This window comes from Pelobates fuscus, chromosome 1 (genome assembly GCF_036172605.1).
Source record: "Pelobates fuscus isolate aPelFus1 chromosome 1, aPelFus1.pri, whole genome shotgun sequence".
NCBI classification, from domain to species: domain Eukaryota; kingdom Metazoa; phylum Chordata; class Amphibia; order Anura; family Pelobatidae; genus Pelobates; species Pelobates fuscus.
In genome coordinates this window covers 254918983-254944942 of record NC_086317.1, presented here as the reverse complement: position 1 = coordinate 254944942, position 25960 = coordinate 254918983, and the positions used below count along the sequence as shown (strand labels likewise).

General features: G+C 38.5%; 1 protein-coding gene across 1 annotated transcript in view; it reads right to left on the bottom strand.

The window, feature by feature from the left end:
• The window catches only part of MYOM3 (myomesin 3), a 152250-nt gene that overhangs the window by 2645 nt on the left and 123645 nt on the right, over positions 1 to 25960 (bottom strand). Inside the window, exons 29-36 of the mRNA XM_063456551.1 lie at positions 25388 to 25498; positions 24360 to 24447; positions 18781 to 18819; positions 17931 to 18036; positions 17162 to 17325; positions 5458 to 5494; positions 360 to 382; positions 29 to 84 (exon numbers count right to left, since the gene is read on the bottom strand). Of these exons, the coding sequence (XP_063312621.1) occupies positions 29 to 84; positions 360 to 382; positions 5458 to 5494; positions 17162 to 17325; positions 17931 to 18036; positions 18781 to 18819; positions 24360 to 24447; positions 25388 to 25498 (624 nt within the window). The remainder of the gene's footprint in view (positions 1 to 28; positions 85 to 359; positions 383 to 5457; positions 5495 to 17161; positions 17326 to 17930; positions 18037 to 18780; positions 18820 to 24359; positions 24448 to 25387; positions 25499 to 25960) is intronic.

The window sequence follows — 25960 nt, the reverse complement described above, 5'->3', positions numbered from 1 at the left end:
TAATAGTAACAATCAGTTGTAGATTTACCTTGTCTACCATTATTGTTGCTAGATCAGGAAGCCCCCGTACTACTTTAGCACGATCTGTAGACAAATACAAAGAAAATGTACTCAAAAATAAAAAGTGTTCTTAGGAATATAAGATTAATAAAAAAAAAAAAAAAAATTTTTATAAAGTGTTTTTTGTGTTATTAAAGATGGTAATGGAAAGAAGCCTGTCGATATCAGTACCTCAAGGCTGATCCCACTGGCAATATATTTTTCAGCAGGTTAACAGATGCTCAGGATAGATAGAAGATAGACAGACAGACAGACAGATAGATAAGCATTCCTCAACATGTTTAGCATATTGCACTTACTTTTCTCTACTATAGCAGTTTCTCTGCAAAAAAGGAATACATAACCATAAATAATATTATAGCACATGTATAAAACATAAATGCATATTTAGAGGAGCACATTTGTTCACGGTAAACTGAAACTATAATTTCCCAGGGTTACTACAACTTTTTAACACAGTTGTCTTTAACATGGCATTGATAATAGGTTCCACCCCTGAAACAAAAAATTTAGTTCAAACTTCCCTGTAATCCAGCAAAAAATGAAACTACCGCCACTGATCTGCCTCCTCCATTTGGCGTCAACAGGGGCCTTGTGCAGTCCAATCACAGGTTTCAGTCCAATCATAGAGAAGCCTGTGATTGGTTAATTTTGCAGGCTTAGAGCGCATGCGTTCTGAGGGAAGGGAGGGGTAAAAGGGATCTTATAAAAAAAAAAAAAAGCAAAACGCAAGCTATAGAGGGAGGCAGGAGGGAGCTCACAAGGGATAGAGGAAAAAAAACTTGAAGGCGCAAGTTTTCAGCAAGGGAGTAGATGATTATGTGTGAATTAAATTGATATTTTCCCCCGGTGGGTGGGGGCCCTAAACAAGAATAGGGGGGGGGGGACCTAGTGTCCTCCCCCCTGGCCCCACCCATCAGCGGCGGGTGGGGGCCCTAAATACTAATAAGGGGGGGGACCTAATGTCCTCCCCCCTGGCCCCCACCCCTGAGCGGCAGGTGGGGGCCCTAAATTGTAATAAGGGGGGGGGACCTAGTGTCCTCCCCCTGGCCCCCACCCCTCAGCGGCAGGTGGGGGCCCTAAATACTAATAAGGGGGGAGGGACCTAAGGTCCTCCCCCCTGGCCCTCATCCCCTGAGCGGCGGATGGGTGACCTAAAAAAAATATCCCCCCCAGGTGACAAGGGGTCCCCAAACCCCTAGTCACCCCCTCCCCCCCAATAAAACTTATCCCCCTACCTACCCCTGGGGCTGAAAAAAGAAGATTTTAGAAGAAAGAAAACATTGAATGGTAAGTTGTATTTATTTTTTTACAGGTACTTAGTTAAAGGTCCCCCCTCATTAATTTTTAGGGTGAGGGGGGTAGGTAGGGGGATAAGTTTTATTGGGGGAGAGGGGGTGACTAGGGGTTTGGGGACCCCTAGACACCTGGGGGGAATATTTTTTTCGGTCACCCACCCTCCGCTCAGGGGATGAGGGCCAGGGGGGAGGACCTTAGGTCCCTCTCCTTATTAGTATTTAGGGCCCCCACCCGCTGAGGGGTGGGGGCCAGGTAGGGCCCCCACCCACCGCTCAGGGGTGGGGGCCAGGTGGGAGGACATTAGGTCCCCCCCCTTATTCCAATTTAGGACCCCCACCCGCCATTCAGGGGTGAGGGCCAGGGGGGAAGACATTAGGTCCCCCCCCTTATTCTTGTTTAGGGCCCCCACCCACCGCTCAGGGGTGGGGGCCAGGGGGAGGACATTAGGTCCCCCCCTTATTCTAGTTTAGGGCCCCCACCCACCGCTCAGGGGTGGGGGCCAGGGGGGAGGACATTAGGTCCCCCCTTATTATAATTTAGGGCCCCCACCCACCGCTCAGGGGTGGGAGCCAGGGGGGAGGACAATAGGTCCCCCCCCTTATTCTGATTTAGGGCCCACACCCACCGCTCAGGGGTGGGGGCCAGGGGGGAGGACATTAGGTCCCCCCCCTTATTCTGATTTAGGGCCCCCACCCACCGCTCAGGGGTGGGGGCCAGGGGGAAGGACATTAGGTCCCCCCTTATTCTGATTTAGGGCCCCCACCCACCGCTCAGGGGTTGGGGCCGGGGAAGGACAATAGGTCCCCCCCCTTATTCTGATTTAGGGCCCCCACCCACCGCTCAGGGGTGGGGGCCAGGGGGAGGACAATAGGTCCCCCCATTATTTTACATTAGGGCCCCTACCAGCCGCTCAGGGGTGGGGGCCGGAGGGGGGCTTATTTTTTGGGGGGGTTACAGCTATAGCGAGTAGGGGCATAACTTACTAATACTAAGTAATCTTTTTTTTTTTGTGGTGTGCAGAAATGTACATGTACACATGTAGTTGGCCACGACAGCCGAGATAAACATCTGACAAGTATACATGAGATATAGTTTCACGGCACATAAAAATATAAACAAAATACTGCACATTTTTCAATGAGAATAAACAATTTAAACTAGTCATTTTTCATTCTCCAAGCTATGAGCATGCTGATGTTGGATACGTTATCTATACATATGAGGCATGCTCTATGTAATCAGGTTATGCACCTCTAAGAAAAGACACGTAAGATAAACCTGCTCTTGACAATATAGTCAGCATCTATTAATTAGATGGTCTTTTAGTCTAAGCATACTCCCCTCTGGACGGAAGACAACGATTACAACTGTAATCATACAAATGGCAACAGCTGTCTAAGTCCAGGAAACATAATTATAAAAAAAAAAAAAAAATGTACAATCTGTGTAAGAGAGTAAACTAAACTTGTCTATGACTGCTAATAAAACATAGGCACTTAGACTTAGGGTCAGATAGATTATTTGCTGTCTAGGATATACGAGTATAAGTAAAAACATAATCAACAGCGGTTTGCATTTTATCTTGCCCTGTAGTAAGTACAATCTATTGAAGAGAGTAAAATATACTTAACATAAGCCGTCTATGATGTTTGTAAAACATAAGCACTTAAACTTAGGGTCAGGCAGGTCATTTGTTGTCTAGGATATACAAGTATAAGTAATAACATAGTCAATAGTGTTCAGCACCTTATCTCGTCCTGTAGCGTATCTAATCCGTTTAAGAAATCAAGATGTACCTATCGAAGGTGGTCTATGACTGCATATAAAACATGGGTATATAAACACAGGGTCAGATAGGTCATTTGCGACTCGGTGCTTCTTTTGTCTCAAGTTCCGTCTGAGTATGTGGTGCGGGAGGCCGCATCCTCTGCTCGGCGGCGAGTGTGCAAGCTACAGTTTTTTACCCTTTCAGGTCCGTGAGGGATTCTGCGGGTACCGTTTTTTTCTGCCCCTATGCTATTCTCACGGTTCTTATCCTCTCCCACTCCTTCTGTGGGAACTTGTTGTTGCAGCCGTAGGGCCTGAAGAAATCCCGCAGGGTCCTCGTCTGCAGACAGTGTTAAGATTGAGTCTTTTAGTGGGACCACCAGAGTACCCACCACTCCCCATCGGTACCTGATGCCCTTGTCCCTCAGTTGGCGGGTGATCGGCATGAACTTCCTCCGCTCCAACAGAGTTATAAACGGGAGGTCAGCAAAGTCTTTCACAAGGTGGTTGTCTACTGGGACGGAGGGAGTCTTTCTGGAGTAGCTCATCAGTGTAGCTTTAACCGCAGCATCTCGGGTAACGGCTATGATGTCCCTTGATGCATCCGCTGGGGCGGTCGGGGCTTTCCGGATTCGGAATGCTGCCGCTATCGGCCAGGTATCTCCTTCTTTTTTCGCCCCCATTATCACTGCAATTTTATTTACATATGTCAGTAGGGCCTCCGAGCCTATTTCTTCAGGGGCTCCATGTATGCGGATATTTCTTTTGCGGTGGCGTGTTTCCAGCGCCGTAACTGAGTGGGTGAGTCTTTGGAGTTGAAACGTTAATGTGTCTATTTCTTTTCTGGCTTCAGTCAGCAAGGTGTCTCTTTCACCCCCTCATGTTTCAACTGTAGCTAAGCGTTCTTTTATGCTGGTTACCTCTGTCCGTACTCCAGCCAGGTCTGACTTCCACACCGCCCGTAGGTCCAGGAGAAGTTTTTTAATGTCGCCTTTTGTGGAGGGTGAGTCATCCGAGTCTGACGCTTCTGACCCATATATTTCTGCGTCCGGGGTTGCGACCTGGGGGTTCTCCCCTTCTATGGATGAGTCGGAATCACTGGCACTTCGGTGTCTACCCGGCGCCATTTTAGGCTGTGGAGGCTGTTGCAGCATTTCAAAGGATCGCCTGATATCAGGCTGGTAGGGACTCTCCAGGCGGGCGGGTTTTTTATTCTTCTATCCCATCTCTCTGTTGGGGGGTTTAATGCTGGTTGTAGCTTAATTTCCAGGTATTTGCTCTTCTTTTTGTGGCGTTTAAAGTCTATTTTAAGTTGGTGAAGCAGGAGCTCCACATTAACACATCTGATGTGCAGCTCGGCTAGCCTCGCCCCCTACTAAGTAATCTTTACTTAGTATTAGTAAATTTGGCTGAAAGACCAATTTAGGTCTTTCAGCCTTTTAGTAGATAGCTCCCTAATACCGTGGGAATTAGGGAGTTATCTACTTATTCATTCCTGTCATTAAACTGACTGGCCAAGTAACTTACATTTTATATGAATGTATGTTACTTGATTGTTGTAAGTGTTGCAAATGCTTACAGGTGAATCCTGGCTATGTTTGTATACTTTTTATTTAAAATTGTATACAATGTAACATTCTTCTTTCACTGGGTAAGTATATTAGTACTTAGGCAATACTGTGCTTTCGGAACTTCGGCACTTCGACACTTCGGAACTTCGGCAACTTCGGAACTTCGGCACTTCGGTAATTTCAGAACTTCGGGACATCGGCAATTCGGCAATTCGGCACTTCGGCACTTCGGACATTCGGAAGTACCCGAATGTCCGAATTGTCCGAAATTCGTCCGAATTCCTATTCGGACCGAAACGAATTGCACATGTCTATAAATAATATATTTTATTGATACACACTGTTAATTTGTTATCAAGTGTGAGTTTCAATGTTATGTGGCCGATACCAAGATGATACTGTTGATACCTGTAATGATTTAAGCACTTCAGACTCAAACATAATGGAAAAATCACCAGCATAACCACCAAACATTCATTTTGGGATATTTTTTGTGTTTAGTTTTTCACTAAAGGATATATTTATTTCTGTATCTATGTTTTTTTTTTTTAGATGTGTCTTGTATGTATGATATTTGTAGTGAATTTTTTTATATTTTAACAATGCCAATAAAGAATAAAATTTGTTTTAATATTATGTAATTTCCATTTTTTGGAACTACCCTTTATGGGTTTGTTTCACATGCCCTTTTTAACGTATAATATGATGTACATCCAACACATCCAATCCAGTAATTCAAAAATATTACATAAAAGCTTACTTGAATTTTTGATGTTCAACAAGTGCATCATCAAATGCTGTAAATTCAAAGAAGAAATACATAATTAAATACAGACATAATAAAACATATAAAGGAGTAAACAAGTGAATATACAGTAGTAAAATACGTGTGGTAGCCAAGAAATAGCTACAGACCACCAAGTGGAAACCTCTTATACCACTTATACAGAAATATTAAAAATACATACAATTGGTGGAACACACGTCTGATGATTCTAGGAAATAAAACAGAATGACATAGTATAATACTGTTTAGTCGAGATATATATGGAAAAAATAGAGCAATATTACTCACAAGCCCAGAGCCAAATCAACATATGGCTCTCATGGGAAGCGTGATGGGACGCTTAATAGGATGTCCCCATCCTTCTTCTTGTTGTTCCTTAAGTAGTAGTTGGTGAAGGATGAGATATTCAGATATCTTTCAAAATGCAGGTATAGCTTTATTTGATGAGTAAAAATTGTACAATGGTATAGGATAAAAATTCCAATCGAAAATATAAAAATAATTTTAAATAAAAGTCCTGTGTATACAGTCTGATCCAAAACGCGTTTGGCCCTGTGGTGGGGGCTTCCTCAGTTGGTGTCAGTCGGTATCTTCTGAGTAGGCTTCCTCGGCGTTCTTTTATGGCACTTCTGTATTCTACTTCCGGGTTTTGTTACTTGTTCGCATTTGGAAAGCATACTGCGTTCCACCGCCGACTACATGCGTTCCACTTCCGGGTCGCGTACTGTGTGTCAATCGGGCGCACAATAGACGTCACTGGAACGCATGGTAGTCGTTTTATGCATTCCACTTCAGAATATTTAAGAATTAAAGTCGTTGCAGAGTGTATATTCTCAAAATTTGATGATTACTGTGTAATATATCAATTAGTATATTCCAAATACGATTTTATATACATATATAAAACTTGTGTAATAACTAATAGCTAAAAATAAATTAAAAATACAAAGCAATCTATAAAGAATAATGAAATTATAATGCTGTTAGGCATCAGTTAATACATGGCAATAAAATACATGACTTACATGTTGATATTGTATTTACATATATCTGCAATTAATAAAAAGTAGTTCTAAAAGGGATATGTATAATAATATATACATATAGGGCTTATATGACATAGTAATATTGTATGCAATTATAGCTAAAATCTATTATGATAAATATTGCTAAAAATGAGGAAAAATTCATACTCTTAAAAGGAATAATTAAGAAAAATGATATATTAAATAAAATGACAAATCTCGAAATCCGAATTCAGACCATAAGGGATGAGGGTATTGAAATTAAAAATAAATTTCATCTCTTCTGAGCCTATCTTTTTGGTATAATCTCCCCCTCTCCAGTCTTTCTTAACTATTTTGAGGGGGCAGAAGAAAAGGTGATCCGGGTTAAGGTTATGGTGTGTTTTGAAGTGGTTTCCAAACCTTTTTTAATGTTCCTAACGTGTTCGGATATTCGTACATGTAGACACCTAATCGTCCTGCCAATATATATTAAATTACAAGGACATTTCAATAGCTAAATGACTCCTTTTGAGAAACATGTTAATTGGTCTTTAATAACAAAATCGATATTGGTGTGTTCTCTAAGGTCTGTTATATGTCTTTTTGGATTTTTTGTTGACCTACATGCTAAGCATGTTCCGCACCCATAAAAACCTTTGCTTTGGTTTAGAAAGTGCCTAATGCTTTTTGGTGGCCCTTCGCTGCTGTGGACTAATGCTCTCTTTAAATTCGCTGCACCTCTATAGACGATTCGAGGTCTGGATGGTAATACATTTTTTAAAATTGGATCTCTTTGGAGGATGTGCCAGTGTTTTTTAATAGTCCTATTTATTTTGTTATTATTTCCGTTGTAATTGCATATAAAATGTGCCTCATTTGTGTTTAAAATTTTAGGGTTTTTCTGTTGTTTGTAGGTTAGTAGTTGCTCTCTAGGAGTATCTCGAATTTCTTCCATAGCTTTAGTTAGTTTTGTCTCTTCGTAACCTCTTTCTAGAAATTGTTGTTTTATTATGCTTGCTTGACTCATGTAGTCCTGTTCAGTCGTACAATTGCGTCTTATTCTTAAGAACTGGCTCTTGGGAGCGTTGTCCAGCCAGGGTTTGTGGTGGCAGCTCTTTTTTTCTATAAATCCGTTAGCGTCCACTGGCTTAAAAAAGTTTTTAGTTTTAATCTGTTGAGCTTCGATAAAAATATGAAGGTCCAAAAAGTTCATTTCTGTAGTGCTATGTATGGTAGTGAGTATGATTCCCCATTCGTTAGATGTAAGGAAGGCTAAGAACATATTTAAAAGATCATGAGAACCCGTCCAAATTAAAAATATATCATCTATGTATCGGCGATAGGTCACCAAATTCGACACCCAGGGATGCTCTGAAAAAACGAAAATCTCCTCCCAGTATGCCATAAATAAGTTGGCATAACTGGGCGCGAATTTGGTGCCCATCGCCGTACCTCTAATTTGCAGATAAAAAGTGTTCTCGAACCAAAAAAAATTATTGGTTAAAATTAGATGGATGCCTTCCAATATAAAATTCATCTGTTCTTCTTTAAAATTAGCTTTTCTTAAAAAATGTTTTACTGCCTCTAAACCAACTTTGTGTGGAATTATACTGTATAGAGATGTGACATCACTAGTGACTAGTATATTGCCATTTTCCCCTTTACTTGTTCCTAAAAGTTGTAATATGTGTATGGTATCTTTTAGATATGCGGGGTTTTTTACTACTATAGAGCAAATCTATGTATTCCGAGACTCTGGAGGAAATGGAGTCTATCCCGGAGATAATTGGGCGTCCTGGGGGTTTTTGTATGTCTTTGTGAATTTTAGGAAGGTAGTAAAATACTGGTATTTTTGGATGTGTAATTGACAGATATTTACTTTCTTTTTCCGTTAGTATGCCCTTGTCTAGACCTTTTTGTATGTAATTGTCAAATCAATCTTTGACTTTACTGGTCGGATCTGAATTTAATTTTTTATAAGTGTTGTTATCTGAGAGAATTATTTCTGATTCTTGTAAATATTGTGCTTTGGAGAGGACCACTGTTCCTCCCCCCTTGTCAGCTGGTTTGATAACCAAATCTTCATTTTTCTGTATCTTTCTAAGGGTGTTTCTTTCTTTTACTGACATATTGTTTTGGTATTTGTTTAATTTGTTTACATTATTAATTTCTGCCATGACTATCGTCTCAAAGGCCCTCATCTCATTTGAGATCATGTTTTTAGGGAAGAATTGTGATCTCTCCTTTAGATCTGTGTGTATGAATTCTAATTCCCATTCATGTTCTGTATGTATCGATGTTTCTTTGTTGTGAAAAATTTTCTTTAAACATCATTTTCTTAAGAATTTGTTCATATCTATGAAGAATTCGAATTTGTTTATTTCTAATGTAGGCGCAAATTTAAGACCCTTTTTTAGGACTTTTAATTCTTCATTTGTTAGGGGGTAGTCGGTGAGATTGAAGATCCCGTCTGAGTTTATTTCTAACCCCCCAGGACGCCCAATTATTTTTAACCCAGTATGCGTTCCAAATGCGAACAAGTAACGAAAACCCGGAAGTAGAATACAGAAGTGCCATAAAAGAACGCCGAGGAAGCCTACTCAGAAGATACCGACTTACACCAACTGAGGAAGCCCACACCACAGGGCCAAACACGTTTTGGATCAGACTGTATACACAGGACTTTTATTTAAAATTATTTTTATATTTTCGATTGGAATTTTTATCCTATACCATTGTACAATTTTTACTCATCAAATAAAGCTATACCTGCATTTTGAAAGATATCTGAATATCTCATCCTTCACCAACTACTACTTAAGGAACAACAAGAAGAAGGATGGGGACATCCTATTAAGCGTCCCATCCCGCTTCCCATGAGAGCCATATGTTGATTTGGCTCTGGGCTTGTGAGTAATATTGCTCTATTTTTTCCATATATATCTCGACTAAACAGTATTATAATAAAACATATGCATACGTCAAATCTATCACTGTTTACTTTGCATTAAAATGTGCTACAATGCCCAACATCTTCTGGTGGATAGATTGGAGTGCAAGGAATACGTTCAAGAGACAGTGGGAGGAACAACTAGGTTGCACTTTCACTGGTGTCCAGTGGGGTAAGGTTCTGATTCTGCAACATAAAAGCTCAGTATGTTCTAAAGTAAACTTCAAACTTCTTTCCTTCTGGCAAACCCAAAATTGCTCAATAGGATATTTCCAACTGCCCCGTCCACTTGCTGGAGATGTCAGGAGGATGAGGGTTCTGTTAAGCATATCTAGTGGGATTGTTCCAAATAGCCCCATGATGGGAAACAGTGAAGTGTACAATTACCAAAATACTGGGTGCCGCTTTGCCTTTAAGTACAGAACATGTACTTTTGCATAAGACTCCTATGCCAATTTCCAGGTATAAAAAAAAATAAATCAATTTTGAGGCATTTCCTTAATGCCACCCTCTGGAAGCAAATGGAAGCTCTGACTAAGGAACAATGGCTTAGTAGGGTAGAGGAGATTCAAGCTGTAGAAGCAATACAGGCATTTATACTAGGAAACAGGACTAAACATATAGAACTATGGTACCCTTGGATTGAGTATATGGCGTGGCGGGATGGTAAGAGTTCAGGCACTCATGAGATTTAGGGAGTGAGTTGATTTGGGGGGACGGGGCTGTTGTACTTTGCTGCTTTTCTCTACTTTTTACTTCTTTGCTTCTTATGTATTATCCATCTATATCTTAATAAACTTTCTATATCTTTTTTTTATTTATACTTTGTTTATTAAAGGATTTTCAATTTTTACAAACATACTTTGTCATTGTTTTGATCTTTATACAAAATGTGTTCAATATTCCTTTGTATAATGCTAATTTACATTTACTACAGGTTTGTGTTGTTTATTTGCTGCATCACATTTAAAGAGAAAACAAAGAGATTAGCACAAAATACAAACAATTCTTAACATAAAATTTAACATATTGTTGAATTCATGCATACTAATTCATTCATTCATACTTCCATACTGGTTGAACTCTGAGGAGGGGAGAGGTCTAATCAATTCTATATCTATCTATGTGGTATGTAAAAATTATATATTGTCAGTTTTTAAAATAATTTATTTATGGGTAACCACAATTTTTCATATTTTTCTACCGTATCATTAAATGTATAGAAGCTACGTTCCATACTATATTGATATAATCTTTGATTCCAAATAGACGGCCAATCTAGTCCTGGAGATTTCTAATTACGTGCTATTACTATTTTAGCTGCAAAGAAAATGTGAGTCATTAACTATTCTTGAGATTTACTACAAGAGGGAAACCCTATATTCCATAGGAACGTATATGGGGTAAATTGATCGTTATTAAATAGCACTTTCAGGTATCTTTTAATTTGTGATTTAATATAGTCTAATTTAGTACAAAGCCACCAAATATGTAAGAGATTTCCTTTTTCCGATTGGCATCTCCAAGAGATGTCAGAGTTAACTTTAGATATATTTTTTAATCTCGTAGGGACTAGATACCACCTATATATAAGCTTATAATGCATTTCCAACAAGGATATACAATGAATATCACTAGATACTCTTTTAGTATCCAAAATCCATTCCTCCATAGAAAATTGTGTGAGTAATTCAAATCACCATTTACATAAAGGGATGGGTTTATTTCTTTCATGTGTATCTAATTGATTATTATTAGTGAAAAACGTCAATATTTTAGGCAGAATTTTTTTATTTTGAGAAGAAACATATTTAAATAAATCATCAATACAGTGACTTGATACGTACTCTTTAGTAAACATATAATGTTTGATTCGCAAATATGAAATGATTACTTTATTCGGTAAGGTAAATTTCTTTTGAAGTTGTTGGAAAGGCATAATTTCCCCATTAAGCAAAACATCTTTGATTTTTAGAATGCCTCTTGTTGTCCATGGGACCTAATTTAAGTCTTCAATGTCATATGAGAGAATATCAATTGGTGTTTTGTATGACAGCTTATCAAATAAACTGCATTTTGTTAACATTTAAGAATGGTATTTTTTTTCTATCTTTTACAATTGGGTTCATAGAAGGTATAGTTTTGAAATTTGAAAATCTAGATCAAAATATTTTAGAAATGCAGCGAGGTTTAATGTCTAAACTTTCAAAATAAAACCAATCTGAGGTTTGTAAAATAGAATTTGAACTTGAGGTAGAGTGAGTAAATATAGCTGCTTCGTGTAAATTATATATATCAGGAAATGATAAACCTCCATCTTTCTTATGTTTAATTAGAATATTATATGCGATACTTCGTTTTTTTTGTCCTTCTAGAATCTAGATATAGTCTTTAAATCATTTGGGAAATTTGTGTAATATCTTATGATCAACTCTTAAGGGGATGGTTCTAAATAAATGTGATCTTTGGTAAAACATATGCACTGATTACATTATGCGCCCTAGCCACGATATCTCCAATCCTTTTCTGGAGGAAACATATGATGAAAGGTCCTTCAACATTTGTGTATAATTAAGTTCAACCATATCAATCAAATTTAATGAAATATTGATTACAAAGTAATCTATATGTTTTTTTAACCAATCAAATTGAAATTTACTTTTTAAAAGAGCCAAGTCTTCTCTGGAGAGAAAACCGGTTAATATTTGAGATTTTTGAAAATTGATTTTGTAGTTGGAGAACTTACCAAATATTTTAATTAAAGTAAGTATTTATCCTACTGAATCTATTGGATTTGACATAGTCATAAAAATGTCATCTGCATATAGTGTTTTTTTACAGGTACGATTACCAATTTGAATTCCTTGAATTTCCTCATGCTGTTTAATCATAGTGGCTAACGGTTCGATAGAAAGGATATAAACTAATGGTGCCAAAGGGCCAGGGCCGGATTAACATAGGGGCTGATGGAATCAGCCCATTGACTTTAAAAAACAAAAAAAACAAAAAAATAAATTTCCTTTTTTTTTTTTTTTTTACACTACTCTTAGGGTTGTCAGGTATTTCTCTGGTATTTTTTTTAGGGTTGCCAGGTATTTCTCAGAAGTATTTATCAGGTATTTGAGGCTGCCCAGCCGGTGCCGGTATTGTAGTAATACCGGCAATACAAATGTCAGTCTCAGAATAAACAGAAATTATTCTGCAATACCAGCGTCAGCCAGTAGGGGTCGTTGTGTGTGTGGAGAGAGGCATGGTTACGAAGTTACAGCATCTCCCTTCCTGCTCTACTCACTGATCCGCGGAGAGCAGCTCTGCACAGAGAGTTCAGACAGCAGCTCTGAGCCTGCAGAGATAGTCAACAGCTCAGGTAAGTGTGGGATGTGGGGAAAGGCTGCAGGGAGACATGGGGACACAGGCACTAGGAGACACTTGGGGCTACTAGGGGACACTGAGACACATGGGGACACTGTGAGACTAGGGGACACTGAGACACCAGGGGACACTGGGAGATATAGGGACACTTGGGAACACTAAGACCCTAGGGGGCACTGGGAAACCTGGGGACACAGACACTAGGGGAAACTGTGAGAGACATAGGGACACTTGGTGACACTGAGACATTAAGGGGCACTTTGGAGACATGAGGACACTGAGATACTAGGGGAAACATTGAGACATGGTGACGGTGAGAGACTTGGGGACGGTGAGAGACTTGGGGACACTAAGACATTAGGACACTAAGAGACATGAGGACACAGTAGGGACACAGTGACACATAGTCTCTCAGTGCCCCCAGGTCTCCCAGCCAGTGTCCCCATGTCTCTCAGTATCACTGGTGTCTCTCAGTGTCCCTAGTATCTATGTCCCTAGTCTCTCAGTGTCCCCTAGTCTCTCAGTGTCCCCTAGTGACTCAGTGTTCTCATGTCTCAGTGTCCCAATGTCTCACATTGTCCCAATGTCTCTAAGTGTCCCCTAGTGTCATGGGCACACTGGAAGACATCGGGACACAGACTCTAAAGGACACTGGGAGACATGGGGATACAAACACTAGGGGACACTGGGCGACATGGGGACACAGACACTAGGGGACACTGAGAGACATAGGGACACTGTGCAACTTGGAGACCTACGAGATATGGGGCACTTCCAGTGTCCCCATGTCTCCCAGCCAGTGTCCCTAGTATCTCAGTGACCCCATGTGTCCCTGGTGTCAATCAGTGTCCGTAGTGTGCCAGTGTCCCTAGTGTCTCAGTGTTTCCTCGTCTCCCAAATTGTTACTGAAAAATGTAAACAAAATCATAAAAAAACGAAAAATAAAAAAACAATATTGTACAGACTATTTTTATATACAATACCAGCGTCAGCCAGTAGGGGTCACTCTGTGTGTGGAGAGAGGCAGGGATAAGAAGTTACAACCAGTGTCCTTAATATTTCAGTGTCCCCATGTGTCCCTGGTGTCTCTCAGTGTCCGTAGTGTGCCAGTGTCCCTAGTGTCTCAGTGTTTCCTAGTCTTCTAAAGTCCACTAGTCTCCCAGTGTCTCAGTGTCCCAATGTCTCCCAGTGTCCCCATGTCTCCCAGTTTTATCCCAGGTTTATTGGACACCACAACGTTTCGACCTGTACCCTGTACCTGTACATGGGGACACAGACATGCCCCCTTTTTGGGTATGTTCGCCCCTTTCGACAATTCTGGTTATGTGATTTGCATCAGTGGCCCACCCCTTTACCTTGTCCATAGACTTCCTGCTTTACTGGACACTGCTGTTAGGGGGTATTGATTTACTTGAAAGATGAAAACATGAAATTAGCATAGGGTATGTGTTTTCTCATAGCTGCATCCAGCACCATCTCCATCAGATACATGACGCTTGGGAGGTAGGAGTGTTTTATTGTCTTTGGTCGAAAAGATTTTGTAATTAGGTCCATCATAATTGTTAGCACCAGGCCCACTGGGATCTTAATCTGGCCCTGCAAGTGGGCTGCGGTCCTCAGCAGCAAACTCTCCAGCCGAGCAGCCAAGGCTTACAGAGCAGTGCCTGATGAGGAGATACAGGATTATAAGAAGGTAAAAGAGATATTGTTGGCCAGATATGTGGTCACACCAAAGCATACTGGAGAAAATTTTGGGGCATCAGAAAAGGAGGAAGAGACTCCTATGCTGAATGGGCATTCCGCATGCACCGTGCTGCACAAAACTGTATGCAGAGATGCCAGGCAACCACTTTAGCGGATGCCCTGCAATTACTACTGTTGGAGCAATTATTTGATTATACCCCACCAGAAGTCAGAGATTGGGTCCGAGACCGTGAGCCCCGGACCGTGGAGGATGTCGCCCGATTGGCCGACGAATTTCAGTAGGGCAGATGGGCAGACAGCAGCAGAGCACCACCGGGGCATCATCCTTCTACCTACACTTCATCCCCCATGCTACCGCATTGAGCTCCACCAACTAACCCCCCACCTGCAACAAACATATATCGGAAACCAGCACAGATGTGTTACGGGTGCAACAAAGTGGGGCACATCAAAACTAATTGCTCACAACACATCCAGGACAAATAGGTGCGACAACCAGCACCACTGACAAAAGCGGCAGCACATTGCGTCCAGGAGAACTATATAAGAGAACAGCAGGGGATAAGCAGTTATACCTCTAACTCCAACCCAACCAAACCCTGGAATAATTCTCCATGAAGTTAACCCAGTACAAGCGGCAGGAGACAACAGAGCTCACCACAGGCAAAATAGGGGTTTTGTCACACAGATTACTTAGATTTTCTGCAGTAATCCTAGGGATTTTGATATCATCCAGAAACTTCTTTAGTTCATTATTGGATATTTTATCTACTTTCAAATTATATAGTTTCTTATAATAATTAGCAAATGTTTCGGCTATATCATTCAGGGAATATGGTGTTTTATTATTCACTATAAGTTTTTGAATTATTTTGTGCTTTTTCTCATTTTTTAAATTTATTAGATATACTTTCCCTACTTTATTGTCATTGTGGTAACACGTTTGTTTTAGACGAATGATAGCTTTTTGTACCTGTAACATCACTAGTTTGTTTATTTTATTTTTTAATAATCTCTATAGTTTTAGTTCTTTTCTGACATATGGCTATCATGTTTACTCTCTAATTTTTTTTTGCTAATTCTATATAACTTTCTATATCTTAATGAACTATCTTAATGGCCTTTTGTGTTACTTGCTTACTTTTTCTTAAAAAATAAAAAACTACAGTACTATTGATTGATGTTTGGCATGATTGCATGATTGATGGAATGGAAATTCCTCTTATTCGATACATTGTAAAGAATTATCCAACCTTGTTACCCGACTTGGCAAGATGGGAGTTGTGGTCCAGCCAAAGGGTGCTCCACCCTCTGGATGGGAAGACCCCTGCACTGGCTTTCCTTCAAACAGGATGGGTCCGTATTACCATCTTTTACCCTGAAACGAACCATTCCACCCATTGTATGTATATGATTTTAGGATGGGTCTCTCGCTATGGTATATTTGTAATGATACACGTACAGTATGTAAAAAGGGTCCGGCAACTATATGATTTCCTAAGATAATCATAGGGTAGGGCATGGATAAGCAACCTTCGGCACTCCAGATGTTGTGGACTACATCCCCCATAATGCTCTTACACCCATAATGCTGGCAAAGCATCATGGAAGGTGTAGTCCAAAACATCTGGAGTGCCGAAGGTTGCCTATCCCTGGGGTAGGGTATACTTGCTTTTCTTACCATTCTATATGGTTCCCCTTCTCTTATCTACTGGACTATTAGCAGCATCAAACTTTGGGGTATTCTATTATGGCACAGGGTTTTTGACTATTTGTCAAATGAGCGTAAGGGTAGATGGGGAATTTTACTTCTACCAATGCTTCTCATTCCCTATACATGATCTCCAGTAGTTTAGATGGAAGGCATCCGTGGAAGATACAATTGTGGGGTACAATGCTAGTATCAACAGTGTAAGGAGTGCATATTGCTATGACCTACTTGCCGACTCCTAGGCCCTGAGTGGCTGGTTATTCTTATCCTGCATGGGGACTTGCTCATCTCACTTTGTATCTTTTTCCAATTCTTGATTTGCAAAATAAAAATGAAATGTGTTAAAATGCTTGATTATGTAGACTATGTAACCATAAATTTACCCTAGAACATGCGGTATGTTTAAACACTGTAGCTGATATATACACATCAAGCACACAGTTGTGCATTGGGGACAGTCCAGTGCCTGTTTTGTAATGTTTGTCTCTCTTCCTCGTGTTTTATATGTTTTTACAAGTTGACCTATGTGTATCATGTAGATTAACTATGTGTACATCAGATTCTAAATATTTTCATTAATCAAAGTTTTTGGTCTATGTTTTTATTTGCCAATTTACCCGACTTGGTGTGGCTGTTGGTATGAGTGAAGCATACTGTAAATAATACTCAAATGAGCTGAAGCTTGCCATAAGCTATATAGTGGTACCTCCTTGAAACAGCTTCTAACGAAGGTACAACATGAGCAATTTCTAGAAACCCTTTCACTTTATCTAAGATTTGGAAGGTAGCACAACAATGATTCATGAAAAGTTGGTGGATTAGAGATATTAGAAAATAAACATTTTATGTTCTATGTACTACAAAAATCAGAACATTTAATTCTGAAAGATAATTAGGAGTATGTGCAATAACAGCATAATGCATGTCAATTACCTTTTCCACTCAGGTCAAGGGTGCGTTTATGGGTGTTCTTGCCATCAAAAATTTCAAGAGTATACAGGCCTTTATCTGTGTCTGTAGGGTTTATTATCTGAAGCCATATCTGGTTCATTGTACTCCCGGATTTAACCCTTTCTGTACTGTCCAACTTCTTGTTTCTATAAAAGGTACAGAAATAATCTTAGCTTTAGTTTTGAGGAGTGCACAATTCAAAACTTTTTTTGAGTTATGATAGGAAATACTCTATATTTATACAATGTACAATATAATATAGAATAGGTTTAATAGCATAGCAATAAGAATCGTTATAACAATATACTCCTATTCTCTACATGTCTAATGTAAAGCTGCACGCTCATGAGGATAAAAATGGCAGTCTGAAAGACTTGTAGGTTTGTTTTTGAAGTGATTTAGCAGTATTATCTATGTTATCATACATGTGTTGTCAACAAAACAACATTTTACCATAGAAATGATTAGTTAAGACAACATTGAATGAAATGAAGGTCATTCGAGTGACTTGTGCCCTATATTACAAGTTGCAAAATCGTTTTTAATTGATTTTCTGTTTACAAAAGGTTATTTATGTCATAACCACAAAAAATCTTACTATACAAGAATAGACGTAAATCATCTTCGTGGTGGCCATTTAAAAAAAAGCCCAATGAGAAAAAAAGATGCTGTCGCAAATAGTCAATTACGGTTCTGTCAAATAGCAATGTCATTGCCCCTCAATGTCTTCATCGAAAATGAAGGAACATACTTGTGGTACCAGGTTGGATTCATGCTCTCTGTGAAGTATTTGACATCACTGAATATCTTGATACCCTCTGCGGTCCCTTGACATTTCAATGGGGAGGCACTAAGTGCTTGTGGGAAATGAAAGTTAGAAATGATTGAATAGTTGAAACAAACTATTAACATATACTAGCCACTAATGAATGAATGTTACAGTTTGGAAGGATAAGATAAAATCTATTTTTTGCAGCAAAAGTAAATGTTGCTTAATTATTTTTATAGCCCCCAGTCACTGGGCACTGGTTGGGGAACAGGTAAACATTATATCCCCAAGACTTTATTTACCTGTGTCAGGTTCCCCTTTATTGGAGTAGCGATTGGGCAGCAATAACTGTTCAGTAAGCAGCCACTGGCAGCACAGTGAGTAGGGGCATAAGAGGAGAATTAAACCTCCCCTGTTTACTAATACTAAGTATTTTTTTAACTTAGTATTATTAAAATTGTCTAAAAGACCAAAATGAAGAAGAGGAAGGGCTTTTTGTAAATTTTATCTTTAAGCTTTATACTTAGTACATAGCTCACTAATCCCAATGTGTGATTGCCATAAAGATACCATATAAAGGAGCTATTTACTAAACTGTTTCCTAATTTGGTATGCTTAATGGCAATCCCACATGCATACCAATTTAGGGAGTTATGCACTAAATGGCTGCAAGATGCAGCTCACAGGATATCATTCATGAAACAAATGAAGAAATGGACGAAATTCAGTTCCGACAAAACTAATTTTCAATCTAAAAAAATGCTTACATTAATTCAAATATTTTATAGAGGAAAATATTTAGCAGTGTTTATTCATAGTGCAGATGACTTACCACTAATTCTGCAAATCTCCTTCATAATCTCTTCAAACCCTGAAACAAACAAGTTTTTATATATACTTTATATATATATATATGACAGTCATCACAAAGAATAGTACCACAACACTGCTCAAAAATTTTAAATGTCAAATGTATTGTATTGTATATTCTAGTACAAATTTGCCTTAGAATTGATCTACACACATAACTACATAAAGATCTTTCGTACACTTTGCTATATCATGTAGGCCAGGTCTCAGTGGAAGGAACGTCTGACAACTGGGGAGGGGCAATGGGTGCCTGGTGGGGCCCAGGTAAGTTGTCAAATTGTTCTTAAATGGTTTGACTACTTACCCAGTAACCCAGGCACCTGGGTAATAATGGCACAATAACCAATTCAGCAGGCAGTGGTGGTTCTGGTGCTTGGAGCATTCCTTTAAAAAGCTCTATGTGCTAGACAAGAATCCAGGACGATTAGATGTTACATGAGAACTGGCTCTTTAGGTGAAGGTTATACCCCCCTTTTCGCAGGGAGCAATGACACCGATAAAGACGTAACAGTCACAACATTATCCACAGAAAATGTAATATTACTGTTGTTACTGAGTTGGTAGATCAACACTAGTTACCTCCCCATCCCTATTATTTTTTGTTTCCATCAGTTACATTAGTTCTTCCATTACTGATTATGTGCCGCTATAGAATGTTCACTAGGTAACCAGTAGCTATACATAACCCGTCAACAACAATATAATTATGCTTGGTTCTTCTCTGTAAATATTCTTATGCATTGCTTTCATACTAACTATGAATGTAACTGAGTGCAGTAACACCTTGAGCGGTGCAAACATGTGTTACATGTTAAATTATACCTTATTTTATCTCTTACCTCAGGTACGGATTATACATGCTGAAAATATGCACTGTTAATCGTTGAGCATTGTCAATAAATATTGTCCAACTAAAAAAGTATGCTTTCCCCCCTACCCTTTTTCCTTTCTGTATTCTAATCTTCAGACCAATAAAAATTGCTGTATGTTGGATGACAGTGTGTGCATTGTTTGTGGGGGCGTGACAGCATGTGTGTTGTTTAGATGTAGGTTTAGATATAGAGTTGATAGGTGGCTGGACTGGGTTCTTTGGTTTTTTATTCCATTAAGAGCCTATAATTGACTATTTGGAGAGTCTGGTTTGTGCCTGACTCCTTAAATTTTGGATTACTACACTGTATGTAATTATGGTTCCTACACTGGACTGCTTAGGTATATTTTGTTTCTTTTGTGGTTCTGTTTGCTACAATTTTTGGTATTTAACGAGAATAATAATAATAATAATAATAATAATAATTCTAAAAGACAAATAAAAACAAGAAAAACATGGTTGATATAAAAAGAATATAAACCAAGAGCCAAAGCACAATGAATGTCACACTTTTCATAAAAAGACCAGAGATAACAGTTGAAATTGAAAATATCTTGTATGGGCAACAATGGTGGCTATCTATATTTGTTTTCAGTCCTTGAACTCTACTCTTTTCCATTTTATGTGTCTAACACCGAGTTACACTGACTTTGTAGTGTTCTCTACTACTATTTATGTGGTTGCTCTATTTTTCTCTTTGAAATCATTCCTCATAGATTTTAGGTCTGGACATTTGCCATACTGGCAGCTGTCCATTTTAGCCTTTCTCCCCTCTCCCTCTATTAGAAATCCAATATGATTATTTTCCTGTTAGGAAGCTTCATCCTTGTGTATGGGCAGAACTTATGATTGATATATGTGATCAGTCAGGATTGACAGCCCATAACTCATCAGGAACATGTTTTCAGATTTCTTCCGAACAGTATAGCTTCATTTCCTCCATTTTATATATTTTTGAAGCTAGAATCTCCACTTTTTGGAGGAACTTCACCTATTGCATTTATTGAATTCTTTTTTTTGCACGCGATGCGCAATGCAACACAACAAGATACGTAGTACAGATCAAATATCGAGGCATATAGCATGTCAATATTGTTCTCCCAATTATTTAAACAATGACTAGGTATTGACTAACATAAATTATTTTAACATTAGTCCCTCCTGATCGATTGAAAACACACCTAACCTTTGGGTCGATAGGGGGGTGGGGGGTGGGGGTTAGTATTATCAATATAGATAAGTAGTAGTACAGTGAATTTATCTTATTAAGGTGTTATTGTGGAATCAACAACCTCTTGTACGAGGCTTCCATTACGTAGTAAGTGTCTGTGACCACCCGAAAACAGACAGATATGTCAAAAAGAAGAACACAGAGAAATCTTATGGTTGTAATAAACATGATGAACTGTATGAGCTGAAGAAAGGCTCAACGAAAAAGTAAACAATAGGAAAAAAAATAGTTTCTAGTCAGATACCAATTTCCCGCTCATTCCCAAGATCAAAGGGGACAATGTTGTTTACATCCGAAATAAGAGTCGGATTCATCGCTGCAGACGGAACTGCCTGGCCCAGTGCCTGTAAGAGAGCTGGACCTTCTGACAGTCCTGAGGCCTTGAAGTGCTTCCCTTCTTCAGTGACAGTTATGGCTCTGGGACAGAACCCACAAACGACAAGCCAGTCCCGCATTTTTGATTTCTCCATAACTGCATGGCTCTGCATTTTGGAAGATGGTGAGAGTATAGAAAAACAGAAAAAAGGAGGAAAAGGGAAGCTGAAGGAACACTCTTTAAGGGGTTAACCCATAGACAAAAGTGAACAAACAAGAAATGAGTGTCCTAACGATAAAAAATAACTTTTAATGGTTCTATTAAAATTAGTGAGTCAATGAGGATAAAATATCCAATATATATGAGTGGATATTCAAAGTAATAAAATACCTGTTTCTGACTGTTAAATAGAGGTAAAGGTAGATCTTATATAAATTGTTTATAAGTCTTTTCAAATGGGTCAAGAAAGTACATAAAAATGATTCTTAAAATTTGAGAGCTCTGAACTTCCTTATGCAATAAATTGAGCACTAAACAGGATAAGACTCTCTTAAATCAGTGGATTAAATAGCCATAAATTCGATCTAGAAAGATGGATAATAACAAAAAGGATTGATTATAACAAAAAGAGGGGGGACGGGAAAAGGTTCTGTTCAGACGTTTTCAGAAACCTATTCCCAAATATTAGGGCAAAATATAGTTTGCAATCCACAGTTGTCGAATTATGAGATGTTAATTACTAAATAGTTCATTTTGGAATAGTCTCAAATCTTGCACTCTTACTCATTGGTAAATCAAAGCAAAGAGACTATTCTTTATCCTCTAAATAATAGTTACATCCCTTATTTCTTGTATCCAAACAGGAATGTAATGAATAGTATCAAAGTGCACTGAAAGGTTAGCATCCCTTCATAATTGTATCAATTTGCGATGTATAAAAAATATTTCAAAGTGCACTATGGATTATCCACCTAGAGGTACCATTATATTACCTCCGTGGATAGAAACAAACCCTTATTGCTGTGGGGACGGAAACAGGGCTTACTATTTGAAATAAATGGCAAGAATGGCAAAGTGGCCAAACGGTATAAGGAGAGAAGCCCTAATCCTCTAAAAATAGCAATAGCGGTTAAGAAAATGTATACTCAGGGCACGAGCTGCGTTCAAATGAAATTTCAGATAATGGATGTCAAATGCTCAAAGTCCCCGAGTGCCCCTGACGCGCGTTTCGCCCACAACTTTGTTCATGGTGAGAGTATACGATTGAAATTGTAATGGTGTTTTCCCCTTCAAGGCGGTGAGCATTCTTTGCTTGTTGGCATAGAGGTCTCGAGTAGTAGCAACTGGAACTTGGGGAGACTTGGATATGCGATACACTTCATCAAAGGATATTTGTTTGGAAGATTTCGTGGGTAGTATAAAGAGAGCTAAGTGGCTGATAAAGTGCGGCAGTTCCTCAGGGGGAAGTGCATCCACCACTCTGCGTACCTTGATGTTTTTATACCATCCTCAGTCATCGAGTTAATTCACTCTGAGTTAGGTAGGAATATATGGATGTCCTATCTTTCCCTTTTGGCCGATTGAATTGCCTTTGAGTTTTGCAACCCATTTCTGAGCTGTTAAATCACAGAGAGAGCTTTATGTTAGGAACTCAAGTGGGAGGCCTACTCCGTTGTCTTATGACTTATTGATTTTAAAACCCAATAAAGCACCAGGTCTTGATTCATTTGCAAATGCTAATATTTCTTAGGGATGTTTTGTGGTAACATAAACAATATAAAGTTTATTGCTGTGAGAGTTGATGCCCTGTTGAAGTTGTTATTAAGTTTGTGACTGCCTGCCACATTTGAGCTAATTCTGAGCAGTTCCACAATATGTGGAGCATGGTTCTCACTTCTTTGTTGCATCTCCAACAAAGGTTGGATTGTGAGATTAAGTACCACCTATACATTATTTTCCTCATTAGCTCCAAATGTTGTGTACATTATATTAACTCCTTGTCCATCCTAAATACCCTTTTACATCCCTCCCCTGATGCGGTTTTATCTTATTTCATTTAAATATGGTCTTATCTATAGCTTTTTTTGGTATATTTGTGTTGTATGTTAGTGAAGGATTCTATTTGGTCGCTTTGGCATATATGTGAGATGTTGTCAAGCCTGTGTGCCTCCCTATTAAAGGCATTATGAATTGCACACTACTGAGATGAGTAGCTTTAAATATGGGGTCAAATGTGCATAGTTTATGCTTATATTTCTCCCAAAAGGCCATTGTGAGGAATGTTGTGGGTAGCAAATTGGTTGAAATCTGTCTCTATGTTATGTACCCAATATACTGCATGTACTCTTGGGGTGCCCAGTAAGATTTAATTTGTACCCAGGTCGGTATCTCCTCTTTTCCTGTCATGCTCATTATTTGTCTCAAGTGGGCTGCATGATAGTATTGTTTTAGGATGGGGATACCCAGTCCTCCCTCCACCATCATGTGCGTGGTTGTTACACCGGATATTCTAGGTCTTGTTTTCCCTTGCATAAATATAGGTTATTGCATCTTGTTGAGAAAGGGGTTTAAAACTTGGATCAGTAGGTTACTAAAGGCATTGCAGTCTAGGGATTAGCTAGCAATTGCAGCTATACGGCCCGCCCAAACCAGGATATATTTTTTCTTTCCAAGTATATATTGTACTACAGATTTCTTAATTTAGTTTTACATAATTTAGTTTAAACAAGAGTTGGGCATTACCAGTGACTTTTATTCCCAGATATGTTATATCATCTTTGAACCAATAAAATTTACAATTGAAGTGAATCTTTTTTGCTAGTGGGTTATAACAACAGGATATAAAGTAGGGGTGAGAGTGGGCACCACTGCCATGTGCCATTCAATATATAAAATTGGTAAAAACCTGAGCTGTAGGGTTGTAGCATGCCAATTGTTCTTCATACACAACATCTTATGTGTCACAAGGAGATATTTTAATATAATGAAGATTACAAAAGCAAACAACATGACTAGAAAAAGCTTGGACAATATGAACGTTAAATGCACATTGACTAGAAAGAATAAGCAAGAAAACAATGGATAGAAAAAGCCACAAAAATCTTAGTTGTAAAGGCCACCTACCTTCCTTGCTGATGTCCAGATCACTATCATCTTGCCCTCTTTTATCTTGCACCACTGCTTTGTAATGCCCCTTCTCTGCATTACTGAACTAACCAGACAATGGTAAAATGCATTAAGCATAACATTTAAAAAACAAAACAAAAAAAACAACAACACTTTTGTTTATTAATATAAGAAAGGCTTTAACCCATGGCTCTATGCATCCCAGGCTAGACATGATAACAATTATTTGCACCTATATTTTCAATGTCCAATTATCACTGTGAATATTATTGTTAGTGTATGTGTTCATCTAAGGTAACCAGTAAATAGCCATATAGCTGTTGTTGGCCAGTTTCCATTATATTCATTTAGTGTTGACCTATACATATTTGGTTGAAGGTCATGGGACATACAGCTTGGGCTACTAGGATACTAGTATTCAAGTGGCTATCAAAGTTCAGGAAGAGGGTGTCCTCTGTGAGAGTCAATGTAGCCCAGCCTTTCAAGTACACCCTTACACACAAAAGCAACATACACATTCTCATAATCTAAGTAAAGTATAAATCCTTATATACTCATTACATCTCATGATCCTTTATTGGATATTGCATCAGGACTGATGCATGCATATTACACTATGGGAATCATGTACTAATAAAGTGCAACAAATGCAAAATAAATAAATAAAAATTAACAAATAATGACTACTTTTGTTGTGCTTAGCAATTGTAGTCATTTACTAATTTAATAGTGACAGGGTTATTTACTAAAGTCAGGGTGAGTTCAAAGTGAATTTCACATTTAAGGTCTAACTAGCTTAACGGGCTGTGCTTTCAGTTCAGCAACCCTGGCCTTAATTTTGAAATTTACTATGAACTCTCACTTTAGTAAATGCTCTTTAAAGCTGATAGTACATTTTATAGTAACTATTTCAGCACATTGGCTGACTACAGGTTAAACATACCTTTTTTTTATTATAACTTTATTTTGTGCAAGTGAAATACACAAAAGAGATAAAGCAGTGTTTATGGTTCTGTGAAACTTACCTTCTCAATCACAAGTTTTCCATCCCCACTCTGACCATCATATTGCCCATTAGAAAGTGTCTTTTTATCTAATGACCACTTAAGAGTTGTTTCTTTAGTGATATTTTTCACCTGTACAAAAAATAATAATCTTAAAACAGTAAAATACAATTTTATCTGTATGGATCAAACATGGTTAACTCTTTAAGAATTAACTGTCAACTTCCAGGATTTTAAATAATACATTCTTTAAAGAAACATTTTATATAAAAGGTACATGGTCAAGCATGTGTTATAGGATAATAATGCCATCTGTGAGTTCTAGGGACATTCAGAAATAACTAGACCTTCTGTCTTGTGGATTTTTAAATCTCTAGAACCCCTTAATATGCACACAATATTAACTCCAGCATGATGATATGGGACATATTTACATTGTTTCCTATGCTGATCAGTTTATTATTTTACCGTATGAATAGCATTTTATGCAAAATTTTAGGCAAAATTAGAATCCTCAGTGGAGTTGAAATGATAAGCATTGCTTAACATAGATTAGGATTCAAATTCCTATGTATTCACATATAATTATTCAAT